At 40.2% G+C, this 26,243-nt stretch overlaps 3 protein-coding genes across 3 annotated transcripts in view; 1 reads left to right on the top strand and 2 right to left on the bottom strand.

Annotated features, from left to right (window-relative positions):
* Positions 1 to 16,883, bottom strand: part of LOC112073600 (BTB/POZ domain-containing adapter for CUL3-mediated RhoA degradation protein 2) — a 22,682-nt gene extending 5,799 nt beyond the window's left edge. The window contains exons 1-6 of the mRNA XM_070440213.1: positions 16,754 to 16,883; positions 15,891 to 16,101; positions 15,479 to 15,667; positions 15,042 to 15,211; positions 5,878 to 6,014; positions 5,249 to 5,444 (exon numbers count right to left, since the gene is read on the bottom strand). Coding sequence (XP_070296314.1) covers positions 5,249 to 5,444; positions 5,878 to 6,014; positions 15,042 to 15,211; positions 15,479 to 15,667; positions 15,891 to 15,987 — 789 coding nt within the window. The 5' untranslated portion in view covers positions 15,988 to 16,101; positions 16,754 to 16,883. The remainder of the gene's footprint in view (positions 1 to 5,248; positions 5,445 to 5,877; positions 6,015 to 15,041; positions 15,212 to 15,478; positions 15,668 to 15,890; positions 16,102 to 16,753) is intronic.
* A 52-nt stretch (positions 16,884 to 16,935) lies between these two features.
* ift20 (intraflagellar transport 20 homolog (Chlamydomonas)) lies at positions 16,936 to 24,210 on the top strand. The gene is given in 6 exon segments (XM_024140867.2): positions 16,936 to 17,023; positions 21,633 to 21,804; positions 22,080 to 22,165; positions 22,467 to 22,570; positions 23,216 to 23,268; positions 23,271 to 24,210. Coding segments are annotated over 5 exon segments (396 nt in total). The 5' UTR covers positions 16,936 to 17,023; positions 21,633 to 21,677; the 3' UTR covers positions 23,297 to 24,210.
* Positions 24,048 to 25,909, bottom strand: tmem97 (transmembrane protein 97). The gene is made up of 3 exons (XM_024140866.2): positions 25,663 to 25,909; positions 25,307 to 25,451; positions 24,048 to 24,839 (listed from the first exon to the last, which is right to left on the bottom strand). The coding sequence occupies exons 1-3, from the start codon at positions 25,777 to 25,779 to the stop codon at positions 24,565 to 24,567; spliced, it is 537 nt and encodes a 178-aa protein (XP_023996634.1). The 5' UTR covers positions 25,780 to 25,909; the 3' UTR covers positions 24,048 to 24,564.
* Between the last annotated feature and the right edge of the window lie 334 nt (positions 25,910 to 26,243).

Below are 26,243 nucleotides of genomic sequence, written 5' to 3'. Positions count from 1 at the left end.
TGAGTGAGAGAGTGAATGAGTGAGATGGTGATGAGTGATGAGTGAGTGAGTGAGTGGAGGGTGTGTGTGTGTGTGTGTGTGTGTGTGTTGTGTGTGTGTGTGTGGTGTGTGTGTGTTGTGTAAGTAAAACCCTAACCAACCTTGGTCTGTTTTTTCTCCGTGGCGTAGACTATGGAGGCGCAGCAGACCTCTGCCAGTTTGCGTCCCTGTCCGTAGAACGACCAGCAGCAAATCTCGTCACCGATCACGTCCTTGATGAATAGAACACGGCCATTGTAGCTCAGAGACAGCTTTTCAACAGCTCATGTTCCTCAAAGTTTCGTCTGAGTTACTGTGGAGGAATTACAACCCACGGGTCAACAGGTTGTCGTCTGAGTTACTGTGGAGGAAATACAACCCACGGGTCAACAGGTTCGTCTGAGTTACTGTGGAGGAAATACAACCCACGGGTCACAGGTTGTCGTCTGAGTTACTGTGGAGGAATTTACATCCCACGGGTCAACAGGTTGTCGTCTGAGTTACTGTGGAGGAATTACAACCCACGGGTAACAGGTTGTCGTCTGCTTACTGTGGAGGAATTACATCCCACGGGTCAACAGGTTGTCGTCTGAGTACTGTGGAGAATTAATCCCACGGGTCAACAGGTTGTCGTCTGAGTTACTGTGGAGGAATTACAACCCGGGTCAACAGGTTGTCGTCTGAGTTACTGTGGAGGAATTACAACCCACGGGTCAACAGGTTGTCGTCTGAGTTACTGTGGAGGAATTACAACCCACGGGTCAACAGGTTGTCGTCTGAGTTACTGTGGAGGAATTACAACCCACGGGTCAACAGGTTGTCGTCTGAGTTACTGTGGAGGAATTACAACCCACGGGTCAACAGGTTGTCGTCTGAGTTACTGTGGAGGAATTACAACCCACGGGTCAACAGGTGTCGTCTGAGTTACTGTGGAGGAATTACATCCCACGGGTCAACAGGTTGTCGTCTGAGTTACTGTGGAGGAATTACACCCACGGTCAACAGGTTGTCGTCTGAGTACTGTGGAGGAATACAACCCACGGGTCAACAGGTTGTCGTCTGAGTTACTGTGGAGAATTACACCCACGGGTCAACAGGTTGTCGTCTGAGTTACTGTGGAGGAATAACCCACGTCAACAGGTTGTCGTCTGAGTTACTGTGGAGGAATTACAACCCACGGTCAACAGTGTCGTTCTGAGTTACTGTGGAGGAATTACACCCACGGGTCAACAGGTTGTCGTCTGAGTTACTGTGGAGGAATTACAACCCACGGGTCAACAGGTTGTCGTCTGAGTTACTGTGGAGGAATTACACCCACGGGCAACAGTTGTCGTCTGAGTTACTGTGGAGGATTACCACGGGTCAACAGGTTGTCGTCTGAGTTACTGTGGAGGATACAACCCACGGGTCAACAGGTTGTCGTCTGAGTTACTGTGGAGGAATTACAACCCACGGGTCAACAGGTTGTCGTTCTGGTTACTGTGGAGGAATTACACCCACGGGTCAACAGGTTGTTGTCTGAGTTACTGTGGAGAATTACACCACGGGTCAACAGGTTGTCGTCTGAGTACTGTGAGGAATTACACCCACGGGTCAACAGGTTGTCGTCGAGTTACTGTGAGGAATACACCACGGGTCAACAGGTTGTCGTCTGAGTTACTGTGGAGGAATACATCCCACGGGTCAACAGGTCGTCCTGAGTTACTGTGGAGGAATTAACCATGGATCAGGAGGTACAGCATTCATTGGCAACACAGAGTACATAATGAGTACTTGACATTAGAGGCCCTCACTAAGCACTTACCAACAGTCATATACCTATTATTGACTCTCCAAACAACAGAACAAGCATAGGGCTTCCATTTTGTAAGGCACTATATTTGTAGTAGCTCACCTATATAGGAGTACTTGTTGTTGCTTCTGTTGTACAGCAGCTTCACTACAGGCTTAGGGCAGGCCGGATCAGTCTCTCTCCTCCCTGGCAGAGGTGACAACAGGGATTACACACAGAGGACTGCTCCTTCTGGTCCTGTTAATCAAAACAGACACCACAGGCCGGCTGTTATAGTACATAACAGAAAAAGAGGACCTGAACCAGTCTAAACAATGTCTGGTTCCACTCTCACCGGCTCTGTGCTGCTGAACAATGCCAAGGCTGCATGTCAGGACTAGAGGTCGACCGATTAAATCGGAATGGCCGATTAATTAGGGCCGATTTCAAGTTTTCATACCAATCGGTAATCTGCATTTTTGGATGCCGACTATGGCCGATTATATTGCACTCACGAGGAGACTGCGTGGCAGGCTGACCACCTGTTACACGAGCGCAGCAAGGAAGTAAGGTAAGTTGTTAGCTAGCATTAAACGTATCTTATAAAAAACAATCAATCTTAACATAATCACTAGTTAATTGCACATGGTTGATGATATTACTAGTTTAACTAGCTTGTCCTGCGTTGCAAATAATCAATGCGGTGCCTGTTAATTTATCATCGAATCACAGCCTACTTCTCAAACGGCTGATGATTGAACAAGCGCACTCACAAAAAAAAGCACTGTCGTTGCACCAATGTGTACTAATCATAAACATCAACGCCTTTCTTAAATCAATACACAAGTATATTTATTTAAACCTGCATATTTAGTTAAAATAAATTAATGTTAGCAGGCAATATTAACTAGGGAAATTGTGTCACTTTTCTTGCGTTCTGTGCAAGCAGTCAGGTATACGCAGCAGTTTGGGCCACCTGGCTCGTTGCGAACTGTGTGAAGACATTTCTTCCTAACAAAGACCGTAATTAATTTGCCAGAATTTTACATAATTATGACATAACATTGAAGGTTGTGCAATGTAACAGCAATATTTAGACTTATGGATTCCACCCATTAGATAATACTGAACAGTTCCGTATTTCACTGAAATAATAACGTTTTGTTTTCGAAATGATGTTTCTGGATTTGACCATATTAATGACCTACGGCTTGTATTTCTGTGTGTTTATTATATTAAGTCTATGATTTGATATTTGATAGAGCAGTCTGACTGAGCGGTGGTAGGCAGCAGCAGGCTCGTAAGCATTCATTCAAACACACTTTCCTGCGTTTTCCAGCAGCTCTTAGCAATGCTTGAAGTACAGCGCTGTTATGACTTCAAGCCTATAACTCCCGAGATTAGGCTGGCAATACTAAGTGCCTATAAGAACATCCAATAGTCAAAGGTATATGAAATAAAAATGGTATGAGAGAGAATAATCATATATAACTACAACCTAAAACTTCTTACCTGGGAATATTGAAGACTCATGTTAAAAGGAACCACCAGCTTTCATATTTCTCATGTTTATGACAAGGATATTAAACGTTAGTTTTTACATGGCACATATTGCACTTTTACTTTCTTATCCAACACTGTTTTTGCATTATTTAAACCAAATTGAACATTTTTCATTATTATTTTGAGACTAAATTGATTTTTATCTATGTTTATATAATTATATAATTATTATGTATTAAGTTAAAATAAAAGTGATCATTCATTATTGTTGTAATTGTCATTATTACTAATATATATATAGATTAATAGATATTTTGTAATCCAATAATCGGTATCGGTGTTGAAAAATCATAATCGGTCGACCTCTAGTCAGGACATATAGCGAGCTCAAGTAACTCCATTTGAACAAGTCAGTCAGATCAGGAGGTGACTTTACTGACTGAAGCATGCTCACGGAACTGGAACGGCCGCAATTACCCCTCACGCTTGAATAGAAGAGTGTAAAGATTATGTTGAAACTTGTATTCACTAAACTCTACACTAAACAATGTAAAAAATAAAATAAAATAAAATCTCTTTGAGGTTGATGACTCTTACAATGCTCTATCATTTCAATCTAAAAGACTTACTCCAAGATTTAATAAATATAGCCTTAAGAAGTATATTCCAATCTGAAAATTATAGACTCATAAACCGTTTAGTGACATCCTATCTGTCATAAAAAAAAAATGAGGACATGACATGAATGAAATATGAATTCAACGTGGTAATTGATTCAAGACTCCTTAGCATAGATGTGGTAAAGAGTCAATGAACGCAGCCGGTGGAGATAGAAGAAGGACGTTAGTTAGTGGATAGTGAATAACCTATATTCTATTGGACTGTGATGAGTTAGGGTTAGTGATAGTGGAATATAACTATATTATATTGGACTGTGTGAGTTAGGGTTAGTAGATAGTGGAATATAACCTAATTCTATTGTGACTGTATGAGTTATGGGTTAGTGGATATAACCTATATGCTTATTGACTGTATGAGTTGGTTAGTGGATAGTGGAATATACCTATAGTATTGACGTATGAGTTAGGGGTAGTGGATAGTGGATATAACCTATATTTTTGGACTGTATAGTTAGGTAGTGATAGTGAACTATAACCATATTCTATGGACTGTTGAGTTAGGGTTAGTGATAGTGGAATATAACCTATATTCTATTGGACTGTATGAGTTAGGGTAGTATGGATAGTGAATATAACCTAATTCATATTGGACTGTAGAGTTAGGTTAGTGAATATAACCTATATTCTATTAGATGTTATGAGTTAGGGTTAGTGGATAGTGGAATATAACCTATATTCTATATGGACTGTATGAGTTAGGGTTAGTGAATAAACTAATTCTATTGGACTGTATGTAGTTAGGGTTAGTGGATAGTTAGATATATAACCTATATATTATATTGGACTGTGATGAGTTAGGTGAAGTGGATAGTGGAATATAACCTATACTATTGGACTGTGTGAGTTAGGTTAGTGGATAGTGGAAATAACCTATATTCCTATTGGACTGTATGAGGTTAGGGTTAGTGATAGTGAATATAACCTATATTCTATTGTGACTGTATGAGTTAGGGTTAGTGGATAGTGGAAATATAACCTATATGCTATTGGACTGTATGATTAGGGTTAGTGGTATGGAATATAACCTATATCTATTGACTGTATGAGTGGTAGTAAGATAGTGGAATCATAACCTATAGTCTATGGACTGTATGAGTTAGGGTGTAGTGGAATATAACCTATATTCTATAGACTGTATGAGTTAGGGTAGTGATAGTGGAATATAACCTATATTCTATTGACTGTATGAGAGTTAGGGTATAGTGAAATAACTATATATTCTATTGGACTGTATGAGTTAGGAGTTAGTGGAATATAACCTATATTTCTAACCAACCTTGGTCTGTTTTTTCTCCGTGGCGTAGACTATGGAGGCGCAGCAGACCTCTGCCAGTTTGCGTCCCTGTCCGTAGAACGACCAGCAGCAAATCTCGTCACCGATCACGTCCTTGATGAATAGAACACGGCCATTGTAGCTCAGAGACAGCTTGTCAAACAGCTCAATGTTCCTCAACAGGTTGTCGTCTGAGTTACTGTGGAGGAATTACAACCCACGGGTCAACAGGTTGTCGTCTGAGTTACTGTGGAGGAAATACAACCCACGGGTCAACAGGTTGTCGTCTGAGTTACTGTGGAGGAAATACAACCCACGGGTCAACAGGTTGTCGTCTGAGTTACTGTGGAGGAATTACATCCCACGGGTCAACAGGTTGTCGTCTGAGTTACTGTGGAGGAATTACATCCCACGGGTCAACAGGTTGTCGTCTGAGTTACTGTGGAGGAATTATAACCCATGGATCAGGAGGTACAGCATTCCATTGTCAACACAGAGTACATAATGAGTACTTGACATTAGAGGCCCTCACTAAGCACTTACCAACAGTCATTACCTATTATTGACTCTCCAAACAACAGAACAAGCATAGGGCTTCCATTTTGTAAGGCACTATATTTGTAGTAGCTCACCTAGTATAGGAGTACTTGTTGTTGCTTCTGTTGTACAGCAGCTTCACTACAGGCTTAGGGCAGGCCTGGATCAGTCTCTCTTCCTCCTTGGCAGAGGTGACAACAGGGATTACACACAGAGACTGCTCCTTCTGGTCCTGTTAATCAAAACAGACACCACAGGCCGGCTGTTATAGTACATAACAGAAAAAGAGGACCTGAACCAGTCTAAACAATGTCTGGTTCCACTCTCACCGGCTCTGTGCTGCTGAACAATGCCAAGGCTGCATGTCAGGACTAGAGGTCGACCGATTAAATCGGAATGGCCGATTAATTAGGGCCGATTTCAAGTTTTCATACCAATCGGTAATCTGCATTTTTGGATGCCGACTATGGCCGATTATATTGCACTCCACGAGGAGACTGCGTGGCAGGCTGACCACCTGTTACACGAGCGCAGCAAGGAGGTAAGGTAAGTTGTTAGCTAGCATTAAACGTATCTTATAAAAAACAATCAATCTTAACATAATCACTAGTTAATTGCACATGGTTGATGATATTACTAGTTTAACTAGCTTGTCCTGCGTTGCAAATAATCAATGCGGTGCCTGTTAATTTATCATCGAATCACAGCCTACTTCTCAAACGGCGACTGATTGAACAAGCGCACTTCACCAAAAACGCAACTGTCGTTGCACCCAATGTGATACGCTAATCATAACAGTCAACGCTTTCTAAAATCAATACACAAGTATATTTTTTAAACCTGCATATTTAGTAAAAATAATAATGTTAGGGCAAATATTAACTAGGGAAATGTATCACTTTTCTTCGGTTCTGTGCAAGCCAAGTCAAGGGTATATCGCAGCAGTTTGGGCCCCACCTGGCTCGTTGCGACTGTGTGACAGGACCATTTTCTTCTAACAATAGACGTATTAATTTGCCAGAATTTTACAATATACTTATGAACATAAACATTGAAGGTTTGCCAATGTAAAGCAATATTTAGACTTATGGATTCCACCCATTAGGTAAAATACTGAACATTCCGTATGTTCACTTGAAATAAATAACGTTTTGTTTCGAAATGATTCGTTTCTGGATTTGACCATATTATGAACGCTACGGCTTGTTTTCTGTAGGGTTTATTATATTAAGTCTATGATTTCGATATTTTGATAGAGCAGTCCTGACTGAGCCGGTGGTAAGGCAGCAGCAGGCTCGTAAGATTCATTCAACAGCACTTTCTTGCGTTTGCAGCAGCTGTTAGCAATGCTTGAAGTACAGCGCTGTTTAATGACTTCAAGCCTAATCAACCTCCCAGATTAGGCTGGCAATACTATAGTGCATAAGAACATCCAATAGTCCCAAAGGTAATGAATAAAAATGGTATAGAGAGAAAATAGTCCTATAATGAACTACAACCTAAAACTTCTTAACCTGGGAATATTTGAAGACTCATGTAAAAGGGAACCACCGAGCTTTCATATGTTCTCATGTTCCTGAGCAAGGAATTTAAACGTTAGCTTTTTTACATGCAGCATATTTGCACTTTTACTTTCTTATCCAACACTGTTTTTGCTTATTATTTATAACCAAATTGAACATTTTTCATTATTTATTTGAGACCTAAATTGATTGTATCTATGTATTATATAATTATTAATATTATGTATTCTTAAAATAAAAGTGATCATTCATTATTGTTGTAATTGTCATATTACATAATATATAATAGATGAATTAGATATTGTGTAACCCCAATATATCGGTATCGGTGTTGAAAAATCATAATCGGTCGACCTCTAGTCAGGACATTTAGCGAGGCTCAAGTAAACTCCATTTGAACAAGCTAGTCGAATCAGGAGGTGACTTTATCTGACTGTAAGCATGCTCCACGGAACTGGAACGGACCGCAAATTGACCCTCACGGCTTGACATGAAGAGTTGTAAAGATTATGTTGAAACTTGTATTCACTAAACTCTACCACTAACAAATGTAAAAAATAAAATAAATAAAATCTCTTTGAGGTTGAGTGACTCTACAATGCTCTATATATTTAATCTTAAAAGACTTACTCACAAGATTTAATAATATAAGCCTTTAAGAAGTATATTCCAATCTGAAAATTATGGATCATAAACCGTTTAGTGACATCGGGTATCTGTCATAAAAAAAAAAAGAGGATATGACATGTAATGAAATAGTGATTCAACGTGGTATTGATTCAAACTCCTTAGCATCAGATGTGGTAAAGATTTGTCAACTGGAACGCAGGACCGTGGATGATAGAAGAAGGACGTTAGGGTTAGTGGATAGTGGAATATACCTATATTTCTATTGGACTGTGTGAGTTAGGGTTAGTGAATAGTGGAATATAACCTATATTTATATTGGACTGTGTGAGTTAGGGTTAGTGGATAGTGGAATATAACCTATATTCTATTGGACTGTGTGAGTAGGGTGAGTGGATAGTGGAATATAACCTATATGCTATTGGACTGTATGAGTTAGGGTTAGTGGATAGTGGAATATAACCTTATTATATTGGACTGTATGAGTTAGGGTGAGTGGATAGTGGAATATAACTATATTCTATTGACTGTATGAGTTGGATAGTGGATAGGTGGAATATAACCTATATTCTATTGGACTGTATGAGTTAGGGTTAGTGAATAGTGGAATATAACCTATATTCTATTGGACTGTATGAGTTAGGGTTAGTAGATAGTGGAATATAACTCATTCTATTGGCCTGTATGAGTTAGGGTTAGTGGAATATAACCTATATTCTATTAGCCTGTATGAGTTAGGGTTAGTGAATAGTGGATATATAACCTATATTCTAGTAGACTGTATGAGTTAGGGTTAGTGGATATAACCTATATTCTATTGGACTGTATGTGTTAGGGTTAGTGGATAGTAGAATATAACCTATATTTATATTGGACTGTGTGAGTTAGGGTGAGTGGAATGTGGAATATAACCTATATTCTATTGGACTGTGTGAGTTAGGGTTAGTGGATAGTGGAATATAACCTATATTCTATTGGACTGTATGAGTTAGGGTGAGTGGATAGTGGAATATAACTATATTCTATTGGACTGTATGAGTTAGGGTTAGTGGATAGTGAATATAACCTATATGCTATTGGCTGTAATGAGTTAGGGTTAGTGGATATTGGAATATAACCTATATGCTATTGGACTGTATGAGTTAGGGTTTAGTAGATAGTGGAATATAACCTATATGCTATTGGACTGTATGAGTTAGGGTAGTGGAATATAACCTATATTCTATTAGACTGTATGAGTTAGGGTTAGTGGATAGTGGATATACCCTATATCCTATTGGACTGTATGAGCTAAGGTTAGTGGATAGTGGAATATAACTCTATATTCTATTGGACTGTATGAGTTAGGGTTAGTGGATATAAGCTATATTCTATTGGACTGTTATGAGATAGAGTTAGTGGACTATACCTATATTCATTAGAGCTGTATGAGTTAGGGTTAGTGGAATATAACCTATATTCTATTAGAACTGTATGAGTTAGGGTTAGTGAATATGGAAATAACCTATATTCTATTAGACTCTATGAGTTAAGGGTTACGTGGAATATAACCTATATTCTATTGGACCTGTATGAGTTAGGGTGAGTGGATAGTGGAATATAACCTATATTCTATTGGACTGTATGAGTTAGTGGGGAGTGAATAGTGGAATATAACCTAATATTCTATTGGACTGTTATGAGTTAGGGATAGTGGAATAGTGGAATATAACCTATATTCTATTGGACTATATGAGTTAGGGTTAGTGGATAGTGGAATATAACCTATATTCTATTGGACTATATGAGTTAGGGTTAATGGATAGTGGAATATAACCTATATTCTATTGGACTGTAATGAGTTAGGGTTAGTGTGGAATATAACCTATATTCTATTGGACTGTATGAGTTAGGGTTAGTGAATAGTGGAATATAACCTATATTCTATTGGAGTGTATGAGTTGGGTGAGTGGATAGTGGAATATAACCTATATTCTATTGGACTGTAGAGTTAGGGTTAGTGGAATATAACCTATATTCTATTAGACTGTATGAGTTAGGGTTAGTGAATAGTGGAATATAACCTATATTCTATTGGACTGTGTGAGTTAGGGTTAGTGAATAGTGGAATATAACCTATATTTATATTGGACTGTGTGAGTTAGGGTTAGTGAATAGTGCAATATAACCTATATTCTATTGGACTGTATGAGTTAGGGTTAGTGGATAGTGGAATATAACCTATATTCTATTGGACTGTGTGAGTTAGGGTTAGTGGATAGTGGAATATAACCTATATTATATGGACTGTATGAGTTGGGTGAGTGGATAGTGGAATATAACCTATATTCTATTGGACTGTATGAGTTAGGGATAGTGGATAGTGGAATATAACCTATATTCTATTGGACTGTATGAGTTAGGGTTAGTGATAGTGGAATATAACCTATATTCTATTGGACTGTATGAGTTAGGGTTAGTAGATAGTGGAATATAACCTACATTCTATTGGACTGTATGAGTTAGGGTTAGTGGAATATAACCTATATCTATTAGACTGTATGAGTTAGGGTTAGTGATAGTGGAATATAACTATATTCTAGTAGACTGTATGAGTTAGGGTTAGTGGAAATAACCTATATTCTATTGGACTGTATGAGTTAGGGTGAGTGGATAGTGGAATATAACCTATATGCTATTGGACTGTATGGTTAGGGTTAGTGGATAGTAGAATATAACCTATATTCTATTGGACTGTGTGAGTTAGGGTGAGTGGATAGTGGAATATAACCTATATTCTATTGGACTGTGTGAGTTAGGGTTAGTGGATAGTGGAATATAACTATATTCTATTGGACTGTATGAGTTAGGGTGAGTGATAGTGGAAACCTATATTCTATTGGACTGTATGAGTTAGGGTAGTGGATGTGGAATATAACCTATATTCTATTGGACTGTGTGAGTTAGGGTGAGTGGATAGTGGAATATCACTATATTCTATTGACTGTGTGAGTTAGGGTTAGTGGATAGTGAATATAACCTATATTCTATTGGACTGTATGAGTTAGGGTGAGTGGATAGTGGATATAACCTATATTCTATTGGACTGTATGAGTTAGGGTTAGTGGATAGTGGAATATAACCTATATGCTATTGGACGGTATGAGTAGGGTGAGTGGATAGTGGAATATAACCTATATTCTATTGGATTGTATGAGTTAGGGTTAGTGGTATAACCTATATTCTATTAGACTGTATGAGTTAGGGTTAGTGGATAGTGGAATATAACCTATATTCTATTGACTGTATGAGCTAAGGTTAGTGGATAGTGGAATATAACCTATATTTATTGACTGTATGAGTTAGGTTAGTGGAATTATAACCTATATTCTATTGGACTGTATGAGATAGGTTAGTGGAATATAACCTATATTCTATTGACTGTATGAGTTAGGGTTAGTGGAAATATAACCTATATTCTATTAGACTGTATGAGTTAGGGTTAGTGAATAGTGGAATAACCTATATTCTATTAGACTGTATGAGTTAGGGTTAGTGGAATATAACCTATATTCTATTGGACTGTATGAGTAGGGGTGTGGATAGTGATATAACCTATATTCTATTGGACTGTATGAGTTAGGGGTAGTGAATAGTGGAATATAACCTATATTCTATTGGACTGTATGAGTTAGGATAGTGGATAGTGGAATATAACCTATATTCTATTGGACTATATGAGTTAGGGTTAGTGGATAGTGGAATATAACTATATTCTATTGGACTATATGAGTTAGGGTTAATGGATAGTGGAATATAACCTATATTCTATTGGACTGTATGAGTTAGGGTTAGTGGAATATAACCTATTTCTATTAGACTGTATGAGTTAGGGTTAGTGAATAGTGGAATATAACCTATATTCTATTGGACTGTATGAGTTAGGGTTAGTGAATAGTGGAAATAACCTATATTCTATTGGACGTATGAGTTAGGGTGAGTGGATAGTGGAATATAACCTATATTCTATTGGACTGTATGAGTTAGGGTTAGTGGAATATAACCTATATTCTATTAGACTGTATGAGTTAGGTTAGTGAATAGTGGAATATAACCTATATTCTATTGACTGTATGAGTTAGGGTGAGTGGATAGTGGATATACCTATATTCTATTGGACTGTATGAGTTAGGGTGAGTGGATAGTGGAATATAACTACAGTTGAAAGTCGGAAGTTTACATACACCTTAGCCAAACACATTTAAACTTAGATCTTCACAATTTTGACATTTAATCCAAGTAAAAAAATCCCTGTTTTAGGTCAATTAGGATTACCACTCTTATTTTAGAATGTGAAATGTCAGAATAATAGTAGAGAGAATGATTTATCTCAGCTTTTATTTCTTTCGTCACATTCCCGTGGGTCATAAGTTACATTCACTCAATTAGTATTTGGTAGCATTGCCTTTAAATTGTTTAACTTGGGTCAAACGTTTCGGGTAGCCTTCCACAAGCTTCCCAAAATAAGTTGGGTGAATTTTGGCCCATTCCTCCTGACAGAGCTGGTGTTAGGGTTAGTGGATAGTGGAATATAACCTATATTATATTGGACTGTGTGAGTTAGTGGATAGTGGAATATAACCTATATTCTATTGGAGTGTATGAGTTAGGTAGTGGACAGTGGAATATAACCTTATTCTATTGGACTCTAGGGTTAGTGGAATATAACCTATATTCTATTGGACTGTATGAGTTAAGGTTAGTGGATAGTGGATATACCTATATTCTATGGACTGTATGAGTTAGGGTTAGTGGATAGTGGAATATAACCTATATTCTATTGGACTGTATGAGTTGGGTTAGTGATAGTGGAATATAACCTATATCTATTGACTGTATGAGTTAGGGTTAGTGGATAGTGGATATAACCTATATCTATTGGACTGTATGAGTTAGGGTTAGTGGATAGTGGAATATAACTTATATTCTATTGACTGTATGAGTTAGGGTTAGTGGATAGTGGAATATAACCTATATTCTATTAGCACTGTATGAAGTTTAGGCGTTATGGATAGTGGATAGTGGAATATAACCTCTTTACCACATCTATAGGTTAATGGATCGCAGACCATGGGGGATAGAAGGAGGACGCCGGATTGGATTCAACAAATCTGATCTAACAAAGGGGATATTCGTCATATCCGACATGATTGATGTATTGTAACAGAACCACAATGTGGTAACTGAAGTCCAATTTGGATATATTTGTCTGTTTCCACTTTTCAGGTTTAGAAGAAGTGACTGCTAAATGCTAACTCCTGTTCGTATAAACTGGTAACTTAGCTAGCATACAGAAATCAGTGGTGGTAGTTAAAAAACGAGTTTAACTGTAATGTCGTTGATTGGTGACGATGACATGAACATGTATTGGGGTTGGCATCCATACAAACATTACCTACCGATTTGTACCTCAACATAGTGTATTTCTCCCAAGCGTTTCCATTGTTTTGGTCGGGTTCGATTGATCTCTTTACCGCATGTATCATTGCCCACTGTCACCATGGAGACAGCAGCACCTCCCATTAGAACCTTGGCTAGTCCAAAATACTGAATGCCATGCATTCCAATGAACATCTATCACACTGACACAGRCTGCATCCTAAATGGCATCCTAGCGGGCAGCAGGTAGCCTAGCAGTTAAGAGCGTTGGACCAGTAACCGAAAGGTCGCTGGTTCGAATCCCCCGAGCCAACAAGGTGGGATATATTCACTGTTCCGCCCTTGAGCAGTTAAACCCCAAACAACAACTGCTCCCTGGGCACCAATGATGTGGACGTTGATTAAGGCAGCCCCCGCACATCACATTTCGGTTGAATGCATTCAGTTGTGCAACCCTTTCCAATAGTGTTCACTAGGGGCGCGGGTAAAAAGTAGTGCACTACATAGGGAATAGAGTGCCATTTGAGACTCAGGCACATTATACCCACTGCCACTATGGTTGTAACAGTCATGGAATTTTGGATGAAGGTGATTGGCCAGCCAAATTACTGCGGTTCTCGTAATAGATATATACATATTATAACAAATTTAAAAAATTCAGATGCACATTTTCTCCTCCTCTGCATGTGCTGCCATAGAAATATATTGAATAGAACAAGCATCCCCATTCAAGTCAATGATGGCATAATGGGTGGACATTGCAAGTATACTCATAGGAGCAACGCAGGAAGTAAAAGATGTGCTAAAATATGTGTTGTGATTTGTTGATTCAACTCAACTGACATTACAAAAAACACATTCCATTGCATGAGTCACATCAGTTAACATCATGTCAATGAACATTCTACATTACCATGGAAATMATTGCATCACAATATCAGGCAGCCATTGTGAGGGTACCCATGAGTTAACCAGTCAAATTGCCAGGGTTAGAGGTTCCATTCCCCTTCTATTCATTCTATGTGTGTTGCTGCTGCATTGTGGGYGGCGTTGCCTCGTCAACCAAAGACTTGTTCGCTTGTTTCAACAAGGAGTAACAAAGTTTCATCACGTTGTTAAGAGTCCATGTTACGGCTGAAACGGACTCAACCACACAAATCCCTGGCCGTCCGKTCTTCAGTCAGCTGTTCAGTCAACAAACAAACAGCTTATTTTTTTCTCTCTTTATGACGGTTATTTTTAATTTTAATCCATAATCGCCGGTTATAACGGTAATTGTGCCAGCCCTGACTGGCACAGATGGTAAAACAAACAGTATTGTTGTCCTACAGCCACTAACACAGTAGACACCCTGGTGCAAAGCAAGTCAAATATCACAACATGAGGAAGCAATCTGTGGAGCGTAAATCATGTTCAAGTCGGCATGGCCAAGACAACAGCAAACAAACACGCATTACATTACTGTACAGTCTGTTGCCTTCATGCACAGATCTAGGATCTAGTAAAGCTGTAGGTTGGATCAGTAGTGAGGGCAACATACTCCTACAACACAGCCTGCATTCCAAATGGCACTCTATTCCCCTATGTAGTYCATTGCTTTCATCCAGAATCCTACGGGCCCTGGTCAAAAGTAGTGCACTATATAGGGAATATGGTTCCATTTGGGACACACATCTCTCTGTGTCACTGACCTGCAGGCCTCCCTGGCACAGCTCCACCAGACCCTGGATGAGATAATACTTGGCCTCTGCCAGCAGCTCTAGAGCCCCCTGCCTGCCAGGGGGKAAGGTGACCGCTTCCTCCCGCAGGTACGTCAGGATGGAGCCAAAGTGCTTCCCACTGCGATCTATCAGGATCCAGCCTGGACAGGAACATGCAAGGCAAGTGAAAGGCAGCGGTCAATTCCAATCAGATTTTTAGAGTAGCATAGTTCTGTGTATCTTTCTGATGATATGCCTGCCATGGGGCCTGTACATCTAAATGGTATTTGTAATCATTGCTGATGATTGTTGCTTTAGTCATCTGTTCCATTCCGAAGTTTGTATTKGACTAAGTAGAGTTTCATCTAAGTTTCTGATCCATAAGAGTGACTGTGAGACGTTRTGGAAGTCTCCAAAGTCCTCCTCACCTTCTRTGTCAATGAAYACCTCCTTCCTGCCACTGAACATGGCCTTCAGSATGGAGTCCTGCCTGGTGAGCACCTGCAGCGTGGTGTAGAACAGGGTCCCCCCTACGTTTAGACGCACATACTTGTTACCCAGGCCCACCGCCGCTCTGTAGCTGCACGTCTTGGACTTGGGACACGCCATCTGGGAGGCTGTGGAGGGGGAGAATATAATATAACTTTATTGTTTATTCAAGGATGAAAATGTTTCTTTGGCATCACCATATAAGCATTTAAAATATTGTTTTTAATGTGTATGATGTGTAAGTGTATGCAGTCAGCCTAGCACACTGTATAGCCTACATAAACACAGAGGATATTGGCACATTCATTCATAACTGACCGCTGCCCTGATTGCCCACTATTCCATGTATACCTTCATGGGAAGGTCTAATGGCTTGGGAGCCAGTGGAGGTGACCTGGGTTTGGAGGCATAGCCGGTGCAGCGGGAGCTGGCAGCTGTCCCCGGACATGTCCCTCTGAAGGTAGATGACCACCCTGCAGATGGAGGTCCTGATGTCCCCCGCCGTGGTGACAGCTACTGGGGGGGGGCCGCCACAGCCTTTCACTGGCCAGGCAGATCATACCTGGTGGAGGGGAGGCAATAGAAAAGTACAGCAAAAACCTCAATCCTCTGTCCTGTGCTGAGATGACTAACAAGGTGACAGTTGGGACAATGTCCCTCTGAAAGGAATGAAATCTGAAACCTTGATTTATAGTCATTGACTGAAATTAGAGGGGAGTTGCTCTGGCCAATGCAGTCATACTTAAAACACCAGWAGTCGAGAACATTGTGAACACAATGAAGAGAGGAAGCCACCCACCCAATCAGTATCTCCCTCTCCCATTTCCCCTAGCATGGAATTTAGCTGGGCCCCATTTAGGCCTAAAACGTCTGTACATATAATTATGAGATAACGCTAACATGCCACATAGGGTTGAGTCACAAACTGTAGTTCAGCTAGAGCTATATACTAGTTAACTAGTGGTGTTGGCTTGCTAGCTAACTAACTAACGTTACTAGTACTGGCTAACTTATTGTTGTTAGCCAGATATAATTTGTCAAGTACAAATTCAAAAACATTGAGACAAACTTGAATGACGTAGTCCTAGTGTATAATAACTAGCTAACGTTTCAAACCGAATTTGAAAGATAACGAGTCAAATGTGTGGTTTACTGGCTTTTCTCCTTGCRACCCCAGGCAAAAACTAACGTTAGCTAACTTTCTAGATACTCACCCACGCCGTCTTTCTCTTGGGATAATTAGTTTGTTGAACAGGTGTTCGTTAGTACATTAAAAGCTATTTTATGTACGCCACCTACAATTGTCAATATTTACAAGGCAACGACGATAAATAACTTTCCCGACTACAACTCCCATCCACCTCGCTCCCGGAAGGTACATCCCATGGCCAAACACAACTGTTTCCCTCGCACTGTCGCAGCCGGTCCCCTGTGGATTATGCCACATAATCACAACATTGATATCAAATTGAAATACATTTAAGGTAAGTGAAAGACTGACTTGAAAAGTTCTCACTTGTAGACAATAATGATTTGACTTTTGCACAGTTTGTAACCAGCAGCTCACGATGAAATGCCTAGTAGGCTAGCTAAAACAGTTCGCTAATGCTACCTAGCTAGCCCTGCTACTGGCTGTTGCTAGCCTCCTCTTGCCCTCCTCTATTATCCAGTTAGCCCATAACATTGACAGCCCGATGAGGGCATCAGGGCAAGTTGTGATAAAGCTAATTAGCTTGCTGTCTATCTAGATAGCAGGCTTGGTAAGTAACTATAGATATATATATTTTTAATTTGTGTAAGTAGTTAGTGAGAGCCCTTCTGGTTGTAAATTATAGCTAACGTTAGCTAGTTATAGAGAACGTTGCCAAAGAAGAAGAAGCAGCTGGCTAGCGCAGATTAAAGGTTATTGCATATGTGCCAACAACTAATTATATCAGATAGTTAGCTAGTGATTAGTCAAAGGTCACAGAATCAAATGGTGAACAATATTTTCCTAACAAACGTTATCCCTGTCTGTCACAATACAAGACGGCATTCTCGCTTCTTTTCTCAACTCCTACTCCCCAAGTGAACTAATGTAACATCGGTCGTTGTAAACGTTTTTTTAATTGTATAATTCTAATYAATGTAACAGTTGGACAATGGATGAAGATACTCAACTTTTTGAATATATTACATTKAATTCAAAAATAAAATGGGAGTTATATTGGAAAGACACCAAGAGATGATGACAAATATTTACACACTATTCATATTTACATAATCTTATATATACTGTACAGTTAAATTAGATCTATAGAAAGAGGTAATATTTACACAAATGTAAATCACCAATGATCTGTACAAATAAGTACCAATCCACAAATAAGTACCAATCCACAAATGTAAATCGCTATCCACAAAGGGGCAGCAAGTAGCCTAGTGGTTAGAGCGTTGGGCTAGTAACCGAAGGGTTGCTAGATCGAATCCTGAGCTGACAAGGTAAAAATCTGTCATTTTGCCCCTGAACAAGGCAGTTAKCCCACTGTTCCTAGGCCGTCACTGTAAATAAGAATTTGTTCTTAACTGACTTGCCTAGTTAAATCACTATCCACAAATGCAATTCACTATTCACAAACATTTGTATTTGTAAATCGATATATTGCTTTGTAAATTTTTTATGACTGCAGAAATGCGGGTCATTTCCAAGGGCCTTAAGTAAAATGACTGCCATAAAGATTTGCACATAGGAGAGTTATGCACAAACATGACAGATAAGGCAAACCTGCAACTCCATATATGGAAGCGCTTGAGTCACCTGACAAAGTTCTCACGCGTAATCTTTATTTAACTAGACAAGTCAGTTTAGAACAAATTCTTATTTACAATGACATCCTACCCCAGCTAAAACCTAACACGGAGGACGCTGGGCCAATTGTGCTCCACCCTATGGGACTCCCAATCACGGCCAGTTGTGATACAGCCTGGAAACGAACCAGGGTCTGTAGTGACTCCTCTGAGATGCAGTGCCTTAGACCGCTGCGCCACTCGGGAGCCCACACCGCTTGCTTTTCGTGTGCGAGTGTTGCAAAAATAAATAAATGTACACATACATTATTCAATCATTGCATCCAAACTGCTCGTGCACGTCAATAAGCGTCTGCGTAGGCAGGCGATTAAATCTTGATGCGCTGCAACGGTGTTTATATCCCAGGACAAATTTAGCTAGCAACAGCAAACTAGCTAGCTAAATTACCATGAATGTTTAATGTTTTTTGTGATATAACACACCGTCTCGACACTTACCGTACCAGTCAAAAGTTTGGACACCTACTCATTCCAGGGTTTATTTTTACTACTTTCTACATTGTAGAATAATAGTGAAGACATCAAAACCATGAAACAACACATATGGAATCATGTAGTAACCAAAAAAAGTGTTAAWCAAATCTAAATATATTTGAGATTCTTCAAAGTAGCCACCCTTTGCCTTGATGACAGCTTTGCACACTCTTGGCATTCTCTCAACCAGCTTCATGAGATAGTCACCTGGAATGCATTTCACATAAAATGTTGTTGGTCACACACGTGTTTAGCAGATGTTAATGCGGGTGTCGCGAAATGCTTGTGTTTCTAGCTTCAATGGTGCAGTAATATCTAACAAGTTCACAACATATACCCAATACACACAAATCTAAGTAAAGGACTGGAATATATATAAATATATGGACGAGCAATGTCAGAGTGGCATAGACTAAGATACAGTAGAATAGTATAGAATGCAGTATATACATAAGAGATGAGTAATGCAAGATCTGTAAACATTATTAAAGTGGCCAATGATTTCAAGTCTGTGTATAAAGGCAGCAGCCTCTCTGCTAGTGATGGCTATTTAACAGTCTGATGGCTTTAAGATAGAAGTTGTTTTTCAGTCTCTCAGTCCCAGCTTTAATGCACCTGTACTGACCTTGCCTTCTGGATGATAGTGGGGTGAACAGGCAGTGGCTCGGGTGGTTGTTGTCCTTGATCTTTTTCAATTAACAGGTGTGCCTTAAGTTAGTTTGTGGAATTTCTTTCCTTCTTAATGRGTTTGAGCCAATCAGTTATGTTGTGACAAGGTAGGGGTGATATACCGAAGATAGCCCTATTTGGTAAAAGACCAAGTCCATATTATGGCAAGAACAGCTCAAATAAGCAAAGAGAAATGACAGTCCATCATTACCTTAAGATATGAAGGTCAMTCAATCTGGAAAATGTCAGGTACTTTGAAAGTTCCATCAAGCACTATGATGAAACTGGCTCTCATGAGGACCGCCACAGGAAAGGAAGTTACCTCTGCTGCAGAGGATAAGTTCATTAGAGTTAACAGCCTCAGAAATTGCAGCCCAAATAAATGCTTCACAGAGTTCAAGTAACAGACACATCTCAAATTCAACTGTTCAGAGGAGACTGTGAATCAGTCATGCCTTCATGGTCGAATTGCTACAAAGAAACCACTACTAAAGGTCACCAATAAGAAGAAGACTTGCTTGGGCCAAGAAACACGAGCAATGGACATTAGCCCAGTGGAAATCTGTTCGATGATTCCAAATTTGAGATTTTTGCTTCCAACCGCCGTGTCTTTGTGAGATGCAGAGTAGGTTAATGTATGATCTCTGCATGTGTGGTTCCCACCGTGAAGCATGGAGGAGGTGTGATGTTGTGGGGGTGCTTTGCTTCGTGACACTGTCAGTGATTTATTTAGAATTCCAGGCACACTTAACCAGCATGGCTACCACAGCATTCAGCAGTGATACGCCATCCCATCTGGTTTGCGCTTAGTGGGACTATCATTTGTTTTTCAACAGGACAATGACCCAACACACCTCCAGGCTGTGTAAGGGCTATTTGAGCAAGAAGAAGAGTCAATGCTGCATCAGATGACCTGGCTTCCACCCGACCTCATCAAAATTAATGTGTGGGATGAATTGGACCGCAGAGTGAGGGGAAAAGGAGCCAACAAGTGCTCAGCATATTTGGGAACTCCTCCAAGACTGTTGGAAAAGCATTCCATGTGAAGCTGGTTGAGAGAATGCCAAGAGTGTGAAAAGCTGTCATCAWAGCAAAGGGTGGCTACTTTGAAGAATCTAAAATATATTTTGATTTGTCCACACTTTTGACTGGTATTGTACATGCTGTCTAGACCGGGCGCGCGTGCGTCTGCATGTTGATTTTGTCCATCCACACCAGACGCAATCAGGGCATGCAGGTGGAAATATCAAAGCAAACATTCATGCCAATTTAGCTAGCTAGCTTCCTGTTGTTAACTAATTTATCCTGGGATATAAACATTGGGTTGTTATTTTACCTGAAATGCACAAGGTCCTCTACTCTGACAATTAATCCACAGGTAAAAGGGTAAACCAAGTTTMTTTCTAGTAATCTCACCTCCTTCAGGCTTCTTCTTTGGACTTTCTTCTTTGGACTTTAGATGGTGGTTGGCAACCAACTTTAAGGTACAATACCACTACCAACTGGACTGGAGTGTGAACCTCCAGTTCATCTTTCAATCACCCACGTGGGTATATGRTCCTAACAACCAATGAGGACGTAACGCGAGTGGTGTGGTCAGCATGTTAGCGTTCTTATAGAATCAACGGAAAGACAATATATTCCATTGTGCCCATTTCACCCYTTCTCGGGGTGTGTTTGACAGGTCATTATAAACATTTCGGCYGTCGTAATATTAACGGGGGGAAAAACGACAGGCACAAGCAAGAGTGTTAAAGAGCCACAGGGGTAAAAATGAAAGCAATTGATACAGCGAGATTTAAGTGCCAAGTGGATTTTAGCACTCTTCACACAGGAAATAGATGACTGAAAAAGACAGACCCTCAGGTAGGCGGGGCATGCCCGGTGCTATACTAATGTGACAGACCTGACTAAAAATAATACAAGCCCACAAGTTGTCTTTCACCTATTCCTCCCTTTTAGATCAGATGAGAGATGAGGAAAGGAAGCCACTTTAGACTGTTGAGATGCTTGATAAATAAAGGTTAAATCATATATATATATTTTTTTTTAAAGCATCTGTATATCCATGGCATCTCATGGTATTAATGCTGTGTTTTTCAGCCCCCCCCATCTATAACCCAGCTCTTGGAGACAGGCCTAGTGGCCATGGCGAAAGACCCGTTGGCTGAAGCTGGTCTTCATTTTGATGAGCTCAACAAGCTACGGGTGCTGGAACCAGAAGTGGACCAGAAGACCAGGGAGCTCAAGGAGGAGTGTGAAGACTTTGTTGACAGTAAGAGCYTTCCATTTAGCTTCTGTTCTGTGTCCCAAATGGCACCATATTCCCTATATATAGTGGGCCCTGGGCAAAATTATTGCACTATATAGGGAATAGTGTGCCAGTTGGACTGTACCCATTGGTGTTAAGTTTCATGACTTGCAAAGAATATTGTGGAGATGTCCACTCGCACATGTTCTTAATGTTAAAACTGTGTTCTTCAAATGTTGTTGACACCTAATTTACCAAATAGTGTTTTACTAACGTTCGTGCATTCATTCAATACATAGAAATCAGCCAGTTCCAGAATGTAGTGGGTGGTCTCATTGAGCTGGTGGATGAATTGGCAAAAGAGGCAGAGACAGAAAAGATGAAGGTAAGGGGTTGTGAGTTTCTTAGTCCATCTTTACAGGGCTCAGACACACACACAGATGCCATAACTTTTTGTTCAACTCGTTTCAAAGTCAATTGTTTTCAACGTGTCAGTCAGATCAACGTGACCGCTGGCTCTACAATCTGCTTATCTGCAAGCAATTTCTGGTTGAAAACAAAACGGTGTACTTTGACTGCTAGCTAGCTAGGCCACTGAGTACACTTGCTGCACTTTTCCGTGGGAATGACCTGAGGGATTCTTATCTGGGTGAACAACATGCTGCTGCACTGCCTCCTTCTCCCAGGCTATTGGAGCCAGGAACCTGTTGAAGTCTGTGGCCAAGCAGAGGGAGGCCCAGCAACAGCAGCTCCAGGCCCTGATAGCAGAGAAGAAGATGCAGCTGGAGAGGTAAGAAGACTTGTAGCTTGGTCCCAGATCTGATCTCGCTAGCCTGGTCCCAGATCTGATCTCGCTAGCCTGGTCCCAGATCTGATCTCGCTAGCCTGGTCCCAGATCTGATCTCGCTAGCCTGGTCCCAGATCTGTTTGTGCTTTTGCCCAATCCATTGTCAAGCCAAACATGTTTGGGAGGACAATTCCATAAGGAGTTGGCAAGAGCGCAGAAACAGACTGGCACCCAGGCTATATTAAAGAGACCAGAAACAGACTGGTACCCAGGCTATATTAAAGAGACCAGAAACAGACTGGCACCCAGGCTATATTAAGAGACCAGAAACAGACTGCACCCAGGCTATATTAAGAGAGACAGAACAGACTGGCACCCAGGCTAAGACTAATTCGGTTTTTTTCAATCTTGTTCTGATGACAGCTGATTGGTAAATGTGGCGCTCGGGCAGAAATGAACGTGTTTGGTAAAATGTAGTTAGGCAAAATGTACGATGAGGTCAAGTCTCTTTGTGAAATCACATAACGATGTGGAAATCTATTGTTTAGTGTTCTCATTCTCAGTGGTTGACCTTAAAGTCAGTCAATTATTTAGTCAGTTAAATTACTGGGTTTAATTAAGTTTGTGTTTGTTTGTAATCTATTCCAGGTATCGCATTGAGTATGAAGCTCTCTCCAAAGTGGAAGCTGAGCAGAAGGAGTTTATGAACAGTTCATTCTGCAGAAATAAGGCCCAAGTGTGTGTGTGTGTGTGTGTGTTAGTGACCATGTTTCCAGGGGCCTGGTATTGTTTCTATGTGATATCCACTACACTCATGGGTTAACGGGAATCCTCATCTGACACAATAACCTCTCATACACTTCACAAGCAATCCAAAACTGTTCAACTAAAAACACAGGTTTGGCCCAGACACCAACAGACAGACTACATGCAAAGTTAGAAGACAGTATAACACCATCAAATGTTCCTCATAGCAGGTGTCTAAGTGACAATCCCCCCCCCCCCCCCAGTATATCTATTTTTAGCATTAAGTGTTGGAATGCTTGAATATATAGTTCAAACCGGAGCTCTAAGTGTATGCCTTTCACAACACTACAGTATGTCAGTCAACCAAATGGGGGAAGAAAGCTATTTATATATATATATATGAAGGAATGTATTTATACTATTTAATACTGAATAATTACTCTGTATAGATAGTTTTATTACCTTTTCTACAAGTGGGAAAAACAAAGTACAGTATGTGCATGTTACTGTAAATAATTTCATGATTTTGAAAACAATTAATTATATTTTTGCTGTGTGTTGTGCCCGCCCGCCCCCCCATTTGTATCTTAATTCTGTTTACATCTAAGGTACGAATATGTTCAAGGTTTTATCATTTCACCTTTGTCTGTGGTACTACACCAACACATTTACCCTCAGGTGGCTTATTGGAATTTCAGGCCAGTGTTTAAAAAAAAAACATTTAAAAGTAAAGTGCATTTCAAAGGTATATTATACATTTTATGTTTACAATAAATATCAAGACATTAGAAAATATGAGCATTCATCTTATCCATGTTAAAAGTTAATATACCAACTTAGTGGACCAACTCCATCAAAAGATGAGATATACTTGAATAAAAAGGATTTGCACATTTTGATTCTCTTGGTGTCAACATTCTTGACTATTGCTAAACATATTAATTGTTAAGAATGTTTAAAATAACTGATGTTTTTTTGACTTTGAAATGTACCAATTGACAATTCATCACTTGAGGAGAATAAAAAAATCACTATGAAAATGAGTACTGTAGACTAGAGGTATGATAGCCTGGACAGACAGCCGGGTCACAGCTTGAGATTCAGAATYTACAGGTGGATTAGTAGCCTGAGTGCCAATCTGTTTGTGCCATCATGCCAACTCCTTGTCAAACCAAACAGGTGACAAGGACAGCAATGGAGTTGGACAATAGCACAAACAGACTGTTACTCAGGCTAGAAATGAGTGTGTTTTATTTGATCTTCTTGGCCTTAGCTGAGCCCTTTCCTCCCTGAGTGTTGGTGTTGTAAGCCGAGCTGAAGAGCATTGTAAACAGCAGCATCAGAGGAATCAGGAGGTACGGAGCGTAGATGGCTGCCAGGGTGTAACGCTCCTTCTGGGTCTGGGGGCCAGGGTGGGGCTCTGTGGGGAAGGGGTAGTAGAGGATGTGGGCTAGGATGGGGACCAGGGTGGTGACTACGTGGGTTGAATACACAATGGCTGGAGTCCTGATCCACTTGCAGCCTCCTGGAAGAGAGGATGGTTGATGGAACAGAATTAGGTTGATTCCCCTCAGTGTTATGACAGACTTACCTGCCTTGTCGTCATGTCTGATTTTATGACAACGTCGGTGTCCTATTCCCTATATAGTGCACTACTTCTAATCAGGGCCCTGGTCAAAAGTAGTGGGACACAGGGAATAGGATGCCATTTGGGATAAATGTACTGATAGAGGGGTGTTAAGGAATGGGCATCCGCTAGAGGTCACACTTGAGTTACACATGACTATCTACAACGTGCCAAATCAAACGTATCTTGCAACATGGGCTTAAATGTTGTAATTCCAAATACCACAGATTTTTACATTAGTTTGCTAGCCAATATGGGTCGTCCCAAATGGCACCCTATTCCCTATGTAGTGTACTAGTTTTGACCTCTTTCGTCCAAAGTACTGAGCTAAAGGGCCATTTGGGATGAATCCCATGTTATCTGACCTTTCAGGAAGGCGTATGCAGCTATGGGGAAGAAAGGGGTTTGGACCAGGGCCTCGCAGAAGATGAAGGACTTGAACCAGGTGGGGGGATCCAGCATCATGGGGTCTCTGAACTCAGCCCCATACCATCTCAAAACATCTTTCAGCTGTAAAATATATATATATATATTTGTAAACACTCAATGTTGCATCACTATAGGCACATTGGTTGTTACAAGTGATTTCTAACACCCCCCCCCCCCCAAAAAAAAAAAATATGGTGATATGATGCAGTCACCGTAACCCACTACAAACTTTCCTTCAAGGACCTACTACTACACACTAGTCAATTAAACATGTCAAACTTAACGTCGTTACCTGTTGAGGATACATCTGTGCAGGCAGCAYCGCTTGAAGATCAATGAATAATGTAATAGGAATGTGAGAAGCAAAATAAAAGACAAATATAATTTCTAATATACGAAGAATACCCATATTGGATCAAAGGAAAGACACACCAAAAATATAAACAGCTATCTAAGCTTTAATTTAGATTTTTATCGAGAACGCATGCGAATTTGACAACGTTGAAAGAAAAGGGGGATAGGCTAGTGTCGTGGRAACGCATGTTGGATGGTTCGATTCTATTGGCCCTTTTGCTTGGTTGATCTAGCTGAGGGGCGGTACTGAATCTGTAGGCTCTTTTAAACATGTAGCAACCTTCCTTCCTCGACCAGTAATTACTTCAAGCCTAGGGAGGTAGATAAATAGAATTGAACCAGGCTCTATAGTATAAAATTACACGTCATTTTAGCGCGACACTCAATTCTTCATTGCTGTGACTTGCTTGCTAGTTGAGATTTCTGACCATGTTAAGCTGCGTTTAATTTAATTTATGTCGGTTTGATCGCGGGGGAGGCACTAGTAATGTCTGCAGTTTTCGGGTTGGCTATTTGTTT

The sequence above is a fragment of the Salvelinus sp. IW2-2015 genome, unplaced genomic scaffold, assembly GCF_002910315.2.
Source record: "Salvelinus sp. IW2-2015 unplaced genomic scaffold, ASM291031v2 Un_scaffold2313, whole genome shotgun sequence".
NCBI lineage: Eukaryota > Metazoa > Chordata > Actinopteri > Salmoniformes > Salmonidae > Salvelinus > Salvelinus sp. IW2-2015.
This window is presented reverse-complemented; position numbering and strand designations above follow the sequence as displayed.